This window comes from Lampetra fluviatilis, chromosome 5, assembly GCF_964198595.1.
Source record: "Lampetra fluviatilis chromosome 5, kcLamFluv1.1, whole genome shotgun sequence".
Lineage (NCBI taxonomy): Eukaryota > Metazoa > Chordata > Hyperoartia > Petromyzontiformes > Petromyzontidae > Lampetra > Lampetra fluviatilis.
The window spans coordinates 8,504,669-8,516,942 of NC_136279.1; the positions used below are offsets into that span (position 1 = coordinate 8,504,669).

Sequence of the window (12,274 nt, forward strand, 5' to 3'; positions counted from 1 at the left end):
GCTTCAGTTTGGATGTTTGGTCATGAATCCCGTTACACTGGTCAACAAAAAAAAACATCTTTTTCTGGGCTGGACTTTTGCAGCTGTTATAGACTAATTTCAGGGTGCTGATTCCAAATCTGATCTCAGATTTGCTCTATCACATCTCATTTTATGCTATCGGCATACCCCATTTTCATTGATTTTACCAGAAATTAACTCTGTCACTTATGATTGCAAGTTGTTGCGAGTCAGTGACTGCTTTAGTGTTAAAATATGGTGCTGTATTTTTAGGATAGTGTGTTTATAATATAATTTTATGTAGATATCCACATTTATTTAATATTTTTCTTCTGCAGTTTTTATTGAAAATGCAATATTTGATATCTCAAAGACCTGATGTGATAGACAAAAACTGATGTCAGATTTGGAATCAGCACCCCAAAATCACCTTAAAACCGTTGGAATATATTTTGCCAGAACAAGTGTGTTGACCAGTGTTATTATTGAGACTTTGGATTCGTTGGGGGAGGAAATCGTGAACGTGGTTGACACCAAAAGCTGCACAAATGCAGTCAAGAATCAATTGATGTCCTGCCACCATCTGGCTACCTGACAACCTACCCACCCACATACCGACCTTTCAACCCTCTGATAGATCTATCCACCTAACCATCCACCTAACCACTTACCTACCCACTTACCCATCTATCCATTCACCCACATGCCCACCCACATACCTACCAATATAGCCACCCGGCCACCAAGATACCCACATATCTACCCAGCGAACCGCCCATCTTCTCACCTATCTGCCAAATCCATCTACCTGACTACCCACCAAAATTCCCACCTACCGATTTGCCCAGCAAACCAAAGACCAAGATCCTCCGTATAGCCTCGGTAGACTGTTGTTGCAAGTGCTTTTAGCGAGTAGCAATTATGAAGGCCGGCAAGGCGCACGAGGGGGGTGGGTGGCCAACACTACGCCCGGCCGTCTTTGTCTCCCCACAGGCGACGTTTTACACACCGCACCAGGTACTCATTTGAGGCTGAATCGACCTCACCACCCACTCACCTACCTACCGTGGGGGGGGGGGGGGGGTGCTTGTAGTACCAGGTGTTGTAGTATCAGATGGGCAAATGGGGGGGGGGGGGGGGGGGGAGCAGGTAACCATTCCCTAGCAAGCTCTGCCCTGTGCAGCACCTCTTCCCCCACCACACCGCTTGCTCTGTGCAGTTCATCACCGATTTTCACCGGAATATTTCGCTGCGTAATCTTGGCCCGTGCGCGCGTGTAACCCGCCACGGCACGCGGAGCCGCGTAGTCGTGTGGACACCGGCCACGAAGAGGACGGGGCAAGAGGCCTACGGTGCGCGCAGAAGCACGGGGAGACGCGCGCTTGGGATGAAGATTTTGCTGTTTTTCCCCCCGGATTTTTTTGTTTGCGCGGAGTCACTTTAAGATGTTCTTTGTTCATGTTTTTGTTTGTTGCGGTTGCACCCGAGTCAAGAGCCGCATAACTCACAGGGCTATACCTAATCAATGAAACTGCAACTGAAAAATGACACTGAGAGGGGCAGTGCGAGCGGGACACGTGGAGCAGCGAACCTCCGCGGGTTAATGGCGTCATTTGGTGGTTGATCGTGTAGATGGGTGGGCTTGGGCAGGGATGATGGCCGGTTGGGCAAGACTAAAGAAGGAGCGGTAGCTAAGGGAGGGAACTCGTCCAGGGGTTCCGCCTGCTGTGGAGATGGAGCGATGAGCGTGGCCCGTTTGCAGGCGCTCGCGCGGACTGTTGCATCGCAGGGTTGTGAAAGATGGCGACAGAGGCCTTCATCCAGCAGTGGATTGATAATGGCACGTGGTGATGATGATAGTGGTGATTATGATGATGATGAGGAGGAGGAGGAGTTTATATCTATCTGCAGTAACATTTCGCTCCGGTGACTAAATCTGTCGTCGTGACGCACGCCTGCGATCCGGTGCTTTTGGAGGCGAGGGTTGGCGGATCGGGCGGAGTTTCTTTTTGAACGTGTGGAACTCCATCACCCGCTCGGGGTGACAAGATGGCGAGGAGAGGGCGGCGGTACGGCAAGCGGGATCGTGAAGCCGTCTGTATTGGGGGGCGAGGAGAGGGGGGGCGGTACGGCAAGCGGGATCGTGAAGCCGTCTGTATTGGGGGGCGAGGAGAGGGGCGGCGGTACGGCAAGCGGGATCGTGAAGCCGTCTGTATTGGGGGGCGAGGAGAGGGGGGGCGGTACAGCAAGCGGGATCGTGAAGCCGTCTGTATTGGGGGGCGAGGAGAGGGGCAGCGGTACGGCAAGCGGGATCGTGAAGCCGTCTGTATTGGGGGGCGAGGAGAGGGGCGGCGGTACGGCAAGCGGGATCGTGAAGCCGTCTGTATTGGGGGGCGAGGGTGGCGGTACAGCAAGCGGGATCGTGAAGCCGTCTGTATTGGGGGGCGAGGAGAGGGGCGGCGGTACGGCAAGCGGGATCGTGAAGCCGTCTGTATTGGGGGGCGAGGGTGGCGGTACAGCAAGCGGGATCGTGAAGCCGTCTGTATTGGGGGGCGAGGGTGGCGGTACAGCAAGCGGGATCGTGAAGCCGTCTGTATCGGGGGGCGAGGAGAGGGGCGGTGTTTCCGCCGTTCCGCTCGAGTTTCTAACCGCTCGAGAACGCTCCGTACGACATCAAGTGGAACTGGCCAAACGTCCCAGCGCTGCAGGACCCTCCTGAGAGGGAGGCTCTGAGACTCGGAAGGTCACGAGTTCGACTCCTGATTGGGGGTGGGGGGGGCGGTCGAATCTGGCCATCCTCCCGCTCGGGGTTTATCAAATGAGCTCCACTGATGTGTGGGAAGTCGTCAGTGGTCATCCTGTGGATATACTCGACCCCTCGATAGGAATGTGGAATTCCCCCCCCCGCTCACTCGCTGTGTGTTTGTTGAACTTCTTTCGCGCCGTACGTAGCCAACCGTGCTAATCGGGAGACACATTTAAAGGGGGCCACATTTCATCATCTTTCTCCTGCATCGTGTGCCCGCGATGCCCTCCACCGCCCTCATAGCCGAGTTCAACCCCATTGGGGTTTGCCCTGGGCCCCATGAGCGTGAGTGAGTGAGTGCGGGGAGGGAGCGAGAGGGACCGTGGCGCCACGGAACCCGCGATGGATGGCGGCCGGCAGGAGACCTTCGCTTAGGGGCCGTCCATAAATGACGTCGCGCACCTAGGGGAGGGGGGGGGGGGTCATACATTTGTGACGATGGGTGACAAGGGGGGGGGGGGGGGCTTGAGAAATATGACGTCACGTAAAAATGCGCAACTTTAAATAAATATAGACAACACGTCCTACTTAATTAAATATACTTTTTAAACAAATGTTTTCTCCTACAACATCAGAGTGCAGCGCCACATTAAATACGCACTACAATGACAATAGTTTAACGCGATTTGAAGCATGTTTTATTTTCAAAATGGAAATATGGTTTTGGGGGGGGGGCAGAGATTTGTGACGTCATATTTGAGGGGGGGTCTGACTTTTTGTGACGCCGTGTGACGAGGGGGGCGGGGGTCAAAAATCGTCCAAAATCGCGTGACGTCATTTATGGACGGGCCCTTAGCAGCCCTCCCCCTCCTCCTTATAACCGCCCACCGATTTCTCTCTTAAAGCCTCACCTCTTCTCGATTGCCCATTTTCCTCATCTACCCTCTCCCCTCCCCTCCCACTCCTTCCCCGTCCCTCCCCCATAGCCCTTTCGTGATCCTCAAGTCGCCCCTCTATCGCTGCTGCCACTCGTTCCTCAACACCCTGCAGCGTGCCCCTCCCCCTGCCTACTACGTCATCCCATTCCATGTCGCGCGCCTTGAGTGAAGACGTGTCAAGACAATGACAGGAATGATTGCGACGATGATGACAATGATGATGACGACGACCATGATGATGACGATGATGACGACGATGATGACGATGATGACGACAATGATGATGACGACAATGATGATGACGATGATGATGATGAAGATGATGACGACGATGATGACGACGACGATGATGACGATGATGATGACTATGATGATGACGACGACGATGAAGATGACGATGATGATGATGACGACGATGATGATGACGATGAAGACGATGATGAGGACGACGATGAAGATGACGATGATGACGATGACGATGATGACGATGATGACGACGATGACGATGATGATGATGACGACGACGATGGTGATGATGATGATGACGATGATGACGATGACCCGCGAGCTCACGCCGGCCGCCCCCTGTGCATGACGGTAACGCCGTGGCCGCAGGTCTCCTGGAGATCGCCACGGTGGAGCGAGGGGTCGTGAGCCTCTACGGGGTCAAGGCCGGCCTCTTCATCGCCATGAGTAACAAGGGGAAGCTGTACGCATCGGTGAGTCCGCGGCCCGCTCACCTGGCTCACCCCTCTTGCCCGCCTCACCCCCCTCCCTCGCTGCTGGGCCCCCCTTTAAAGTTCTCGGAGTCAAGTCGACACGCGTTGGCGCAACCGAGCGATGCGCGTCACATCCATTCCCGTAGAGCTGCTTTGTTGGCAGTCTCGTCCTTCCCCCGCACGGCCGATTAGCACGTTTGGCTACGTACGGTGCGAAAGAAGCCCAACATAAACACACAAATACACACACACACATATTCACACATACACACATATACACACACACATACACACACACACATACACACACGCACACACGCAAATACACACACACGCACACACGCACATACACACACACGCACACATATACATACACACATACACACGCATACATACATACACACACATACATACACACACATACACATACACACACACATACACACACATATACATACACACACACACGCAAACACATACACACACGCACACATACACACACATACACACACACACGCACACATACACACACACACATACACACACACACGCACGCACACGTTCCTCGTACTCCAGAGGTGCGAGCTCGCCGAGCAGAATGCGCGCGACAGGCACAACGCAGGTCGCGTCGTCACTCATTCTGTTCGGGCGTCTAACATTTGTTTAAAGTTTGCTTAACACATTGACCTTGTCGTGTCGTGCCCCCCACCACCACCACCACTCCTCTGCTATAAACAAGAATGGGGGGGGGGATGGCGGATGGGGCTGCTTGTACGCCATCCATTGCGCCAAGGGTTGCATTTCTCGCTGAATGTTGTCCGCGACGCTGGAAGAGTGGACGGCACGCGGCTCGTCGCGACAGTCGTGAGCGAGACGCCTCTTGGTCGATGCGGTCTGCCGGGCGCGGAAATATCTTTCCGGGCCAGCAAGGCCGGACACGCGCCGTGCGTATGGACGTCTGTGAAGAATGAGCTTTGATGGCTCATGGGATTCATCCCGTCTAATTAAAGATGTAGTCCATTCATTGGGAGCGCTCACAGAAAGAAGAGAATCTCCACGGTGCGCGGAAGGAGATCTCACAGAGCTGCTCCTGAGATCACATCCAGTGACGGCTCTAATCCGCACACGATGGGGGTTGAGGTTTCCCATCACACGCTCCCCGGCACAGAGAAATGATTTTCGCGCGGCAGTCAAACTAGTTTCTTTATTATTCTATTCTCTGAGTCAAATTAATGTATACAAATTCGGTGGAAAGTCAAATTATAATTTAGTTTTGTTTTTATTCTGACAAGGGCCCGACACAGAGCGCTAGCAATTAGCAGAGAAGGGGGCACCGAAATTCCGCAGGCAGGAGCCCGAAGCGCCGTGCTCACAAATTATTCTGTTTTAAAACCTCACATTACGCGGGGGTGGGGGTGGCAGCAGTGGGGGGGGGGGGGGGCTGGGGTGCAGTCATTGGTGACCGAGCTGAGACCATTAAATCGCTCCACTCAAGAACCCCGAGTTTCATCACGGGCGGCTGAAACTCGGATTCAAACCGGTTGTCCCTGACCCCCCTGAAACCGCCCGGCCAGCTCAGGTTCCAAAAACACCCGCACAGCCAACGTATCCCACACACAGCGTCGGTGTGCGTCGACAGGACACGAGAGAGGTCCGCTTTACGAGCTGTTTCCCTGCGTAAGGCAGCGACGACGATTGCGGTTGTAAATCAGGTCGCCAGCGACTCACCTCGTGCAAAGATCGCCCCACGGGAGCCTCCGCAAGCTGCCGCGGGGCAAGGGCCGCGAGCGAAGAGCGCTTACGAAGGTCGGCACAGCGGAAGGTTTGGGCTGGAGCCGCACCGTCTTTGTCTGTCACCCTCACGCCGGCGTTTTCACACACGGCGTCGGGTTTACTCGTTCGAGGCTGTGCCAACCTAGGGGAGGCCCAGGACAGGGTTCAGGCATTCGCCACTGATGTTCTCTCCCACCCCCAACGTGTAGCCTAAACATAATGTAGGGGCAAGTTCTGTTCGCGAGCACCTATGAAGGCCGGCACAGCACACGAGGGGTTGGGTGGCCAGCACCATTACCAGTCACCTTTGTCTCCCGAGTCGACCTAGGGAAGGCCCAGACCCGGTTCAGATAATCGTCATCCGGTGTTGGCCGTGAGCGGGAATCGAACTCGGGTCGCCGGGTTCGTAGCGCAGCGCGCTAACCACCGCACTAACGCTCCACGCACATACATGCACGCACTTACACGCTGATTTCCACCTGTAATTGTGCCCTAATAATAACCTGTGTCTCCACCGCGTTGCGCAAATACGCGGCTTCAGCCCTTGCCTGCCCCACGCGAGCAAAGCACTCGGGCTAAACCTCGTCATTACCGCCCGTCTCACTCTCTGTGAGTCTGCGCGATGCCTCTCTCCGTGCCTGCGTGCCTCCACACGCTCTTCATGCTGCCATGTGCGTATTTAATAACCATTGCGTGCGTGATGTAATTTAAATAGGTTAAACACATACGTGCGTGCGTGCACGTGTGTATGTTGGGGGTGGGGGGGGGGGTCGGTGGAGGGGGGGAGGGGAGCAGTGGCGCAACGGTTAGATCACTGCAGCACCAACCCAGCGACCAGATTTTGATTCTAGGCCACACGGCTAACGTCAGTGACGAGCTAATAGCTCCACCTCTCCCGAAGAGTGCGCCGACAAACACCCTCGAGTGGGGCTCTCAAGATCGGTCTCCCGTTGAGGCCCTATCGCCAGCAGTGGCGAGAGCCAAGGCATTGCAGGGCTGCACCTTGACAGCTATCTGCCCCCCTCTCTCTATTTAAGGCCTCGACACAGAGGCGTCGTTTCTCTGTGTGACTATGTGTTTGTCTCTCTCTCTGTGTCTCTGTGTTATCTCTGTCTGCTTACGTGTCTGTCTATGTGTCTCCTGTTCTGTGTTTAATCTCTCTCTTAAATTTAGCAATCTTTGGAAGAACGTAATCAACCAGGTAGGGTGCTGACTGTTATGTTAGCCGACTATCTGTGTTGTATTACATTATATTGCTAAGTTTACTCGGTTTTGTTTTCTCTTTCATTTGTACCTGATGATGATTTCTTGTGTTGCAATCGAAACGTCGTATGCTATTATTTATTATTTTCTCTTTCTACGTGACTTTACCGAAAGAACCAAAGAGTAGCGCTGTCTATGTTTGCAAATATCAGCCTCTTTGCAATTCCCTCCAAGAAGCAAGCCAGTAAAGCATCCACTCAGTAACTTACCAGGCCACCCAGCCACACTCAGCCACACGCTCGTCGACAAAAAAAAAGGAATTTTGCAAGCAAGATCAGACACCGTTTGCCTCTTTGTGATGTGCGTGACCAGGAATTGAACCGAGGCAGCTTGGATTTTAGAGCCAGTGTAGACGGGTGACCTCGGGCATCAGGAAACTTGCGCTGACACAGCTGAGGAGCTGGGTTCGAGGCCGGGTTTTCAGCCGCGCATGTTCGCGCCCGGGCTCCTCAAGGGGTAGCGAGCTGATGGTCTCAGCTCGGTCACGAATGCCTGCACACACGGCAAAAAAAGAAACCCCAACAAATTATAATTGGATTTTCATGAGTAAGATTTTCTAATTTTTATTTGATTGGCATGCGAGGAACACTCTAGGCAGTGCGCTTAAAATGTATGACTATATTGTGGTGAAATAAGCAGTTCTGTGAAGCCATCTTCCAGGGCCAATTCTGGCGCATTGACCATTCTTCACAGCACGTATATATATTGGAAATTGGCAGACTCGTCTCTTGCATTGTGTAACTGTGCAAAAAACAAACACAGACAGAGAGACAGGTGGACGGACTGCTGTCTAACGGGGCCTCCATACGACAGACGGACTGGCTGATTAGTTTACCTTTCTTGTACTGTGCACCACTGTCCTGTGTCTGCACTGTTTGTTGTAACGTTCCTACCCGCCCACACTGGACATGTGTACAAAAAAATAGCTTCATAGCTCATCGGATTCCTCGAGTACAAACACATATTCTGATTCTGTCATCGCCTGATGAGGTCTGCAGACAATGAACTGACAAACCGGCCTCTGATCATTTCTTTAAGAGAGCAGATCGACAGAGCAGCCTCTCGAATGCGTCGTTACGCAATACCAGAGAGAGAGAGAGAGGGAGCCAGACAGACAGACAAAGCGTTCGCTGATGGGGGGGTGGGTGGGGGGTGGGGGTAGGTCTCCGGATGGTGACAGCTCGAGAGAAAAAGAGAGAGAGAGCGAAAGAGAGACGCCGTCCGTCCGATCTCATCGTCGTCACAGCCACGTACGCGGGCGCAACATCTCCCGCGTCGACCTCGCCCTCGGTGAACGCGCTGCGGTCACTCACCCGTACGAGCGAGGCACGGAACGCGCGCCTGTCGCTTCGGCCCAGCGTCACGCCGGGCGCGCGCTCGTAGTCGTAGTAGTCGTAGTAGTCGTAGTCGTAGTAATAATGAGTGAATGGCGGAACAGAATTGCTCGCGAGCAAACGGCGGCTCCGAGCCGCGGCTGAACGCGCTGCACTCCACTCCCGCGTGCACGCGGAGTGAGCGATCCGGTTTCTTCTGGGAGCACGAGAGAGTGCGTGCGAGTGTGAGTGTGTGAGTGTGTAGTAGTAGGTTTTTACCCTTTTAAGCTGGTACAAAACTGACACCTTTATTCAAGGCATCATGTTTGCAATAACCACAAAACAAGTAGTCAAAAAAGCAAACAAAAAGAAGCAACTCTGATAATGATAATGCATATTATTATCATTATCAGAGTTGCTTCTCTGTAGCTACTCGTGTAGCTACTCGTGTAGCTACTCGTGTAGCTACTTGTGTAGCTACTTGTGTAGCTACTTGTGTAGCTACTTGTGTAGCTACTCGTGTAGCTACACGAGTAGCTACTTGTGTAGCTACTTGTGTAGCTACTTGTGTAGCTACACAAGTAGCTACTTGTGTAGCTACACAAGTAGCTACTCGTGTAGCTACACAAGTAGCTACTTGTGTAGCTACTTGTGTAGCTACTTGTGTAGCTACTCGTGTAGCTACACAAGTAGCTACTTGTGTAGCTACTTGTGTAGCTACTTGTGTAGCTACTTGTGTAGCTACTCGTGTAGCTACTTGTGTAGCTACTTGTGTAGCTACTTGTGTAGCTACTTGTGTAGCTACTTGTGTAGCTACTCGTGCTACTAGGATAGTCCGGCACTGCTGGCCACCCCTGCTCCGGTGTCGAACCCTTCAAAATTGGCTCTCAGCGTGCGGACGCTGCTGTGGAATCGTCGTTCACGCATCACGCCAAGTCCCCTCTCTCTCTCTTCCCACCGCTGATTCACCTCCCCCCCACCCCCAATCCTCTCCCCCAACTCCGCTCTTCTCACGTCAGCGATCGGGTTTCCTACAGTGCACCCTGGCCGCATGCCTGTTTAATTGAGCGTTCGTTAATTGGCTGCCGCACAATGAATGGCACACGCGGTGGCGGCCGACGGCGACTCCATCGTGACCGAAGGAACGTTTTAGAAAGTTGAATTCGCTTTGTTTCGCGAGCCGACGGTCGTGATGAATTAAAAAAAGACAACACCGTGAATCACGTTCATTCATCCCTTGGACAAATCCACCGCTAGATGAAGGCCTGTCGCCGCGCAGCGTCGGTCGTGCGTGGAGGTTTACTCGGCGTCCGGGAGAGGCGCGCACATCACTCGCCACGGAAGTTCGTTCGCGTCCTCTTCGTTCGCACGGCTGCTGATGTAAGATTGTAAGATTGCAGAGCAACAGCGACAACCTTCACGTCCAGGTGGCGCACGGGAGATGGGAAACAACCGGCGCCAGGAGCAGCGTGATGCAGAGGTGTGGACTCGAGTCATGTGACTTGGACTCGAGTCAGACTCGAGTCATGAATTTGATGACTTGCGACTCGACTTGGACTTGCATAACAATGACTTTGTCCCACCTATGAGATGTGGACTCGAGTCATGTGACTTGGACTCGAGTCAGACTCGAGTCATGAATTTGATGACTTGCGACTCGACTTGGACTTGCATAACAATGACTTTGTCCCACCTCTGGCGTGATGTCTCGCATCGTCTATTTGTGGGATCGGACATTGCGTCGTTACGTGTCGTTAGCTCAGTGGTGAGTGATACGTGGTGGGCAGTGGGGTGGGGGGAGATTTGGGGGGGGGTTAGGTTGGTGGTGGGGGGGCGGGGGAGATTTGGGGGGTTCGGTTGGTCGTGGGGGGGGGAGATTTGGGGGGTTTGATTGGTGGTGGTGGGGGGGGGAGATTTGGGGGGGTTAGGTCGGTGGTGGGGGGGGCGGGGGAGATTTTGGGGGGTTAGGTTGGTGGTGGTGGGAGATTTGGGGTGGTTAGGTTGGTGGTGGTGGGGGGGGAGATTTGGGGGGGTTAGGTCGGTGGTGGGGGGGGGCGGGGGAGATTTTGGGGGGTCAGGTTGGTGGTGGTGGTGGTGGTGGTGGGAGATTTGGGGTGGTTAGGTTGGTGGTGGTGGGGGGAATTTAGGGGGGTTTGGTTGGTGGTGGTGGTGGGGGGAGATTTGGGGTGGTTAGGTTGGTGGTCGGGTGGGGGGGAGATTTGGGGGGGATAGGTTGGTGGGGGGTGCGGGGAGATTTGGGGGTGGTTTGTTTCGTGACATGAGTTCGAGTCCTGATCACGGCTAACACCGGTGGCGAGTCATATCTGAACCGGTCCCAGGCTTCACTTCGTCACTTTCACCAACACACACTGACGGGCGTAGTGAAGTAAGGTGGGGTGGGTGGGGGAACGTTGTGTGTGTATGTTGAACTTTTTTTGCACCGTACGTAGCCAACCGTGACAATCGGAGGTGCAGGGTAAGAACAACAAACTCCAAACTAAAAACCAGTTCTAAAGAAATTCGTTACCAATCCAGATGAATAAAAAGCTCCAGTGGCTTCCTAATATCGGAAACGAGAGCGTTCCAGTCGGCCGCAGACGCTCATCTGGAAGCGCGCGATGCAGTGAAACCTTAATTCAGCAGTGCATTGACAAAGGCACCGGTGCTTGTGCTTGAGAATTGAGAAGGACAAGATAGGGAGAGAGGGGATGGGCGGTTGGGCGGGTGGGTGGACGGGTTGGTGAGAGTGAGCGTTTAGGGGGTCAGCCTTGTGAGCCGTCGCTCCCGGGCATGACCTTTGCCGACCCGCGCGAGCCCCGCACCTCTCGACTCGCAACACGAGCGCTAATGTCGAGGCATTCATCCTCAAGTGCTTACACGCGGCCCCGGGCGACAGACACAACCATGTGTAGCGGCGGCGGCGGTGAGCCGTTGTCGCCGTGCGGTGATGTTCAAGGCAAACACCTGAAGCACCATCAGACGGGCGGTGACCTTTGCAGTTGAGAGTGGGGGGGTGTGCGCGCTGCGTCACAGGCATCCCGCAGCACGTGTCCGCACACGCTCGCTCCCGACCGCTCCGCCTCATCACCCCGTCTCTTCCTCGCTTTGCCGCCTCCACTGCCGTGCATACAACAAAGATCCCCTAACCGTATAGACTTTAACAGGCTGTCGCGACAAGCGCTGGGCGCGAGAACCTATTAAGGCTGGCAGGGCACAGGAGTGGGTTGGTGGGCAGCACCACGCCCGGCTGATTTTGTATCCCCGAGTGGCGATGTTTATACATCGCACCAGGCACGCATTTGATGCGGAGTCGACGTAGGTGAGGGACAGATAATGAATGGTCACTGGTGTCGGTGGCCATGAGTGGGAGTCGAACTTGGGTGGCCAGGTTCGTAACGCAGTGCGCTCACCACTGAGCCAGCACTCACCAAATGTATATTATCAACAAGCCAAGGACAAAGATCCCCATGTCGCCTTAACATGCTTTTGGGGCAAGTGAAGGGGTGGGTCTCCAGCACCACG

General features: G+C 54.0%; 1 protein-coding gene across 1 annotated transcript in view; it reads left to right on the forward strand.

Annotated features, from left to right (window-relative positions):
• Positions 1 to 12,274, forward strand: part of LOC144932318 (fibroblast growth factor 4B-like) — a 35,655-nt gene that overhangs the window by 22,081 nt on the left and 1,300 nt on the right. Inside the window, exon 4 of the mRNA XM_078856258.1 lies at positions 4,300 to 4,403. Coding sequence (XP_078712384.1) covers positions 4,300 to 4,403 — 104 coding nt within the window. The remainder of the gene's footprint in view (positions 1 to 4,299; positions 4,404 to 12,274) is intronic.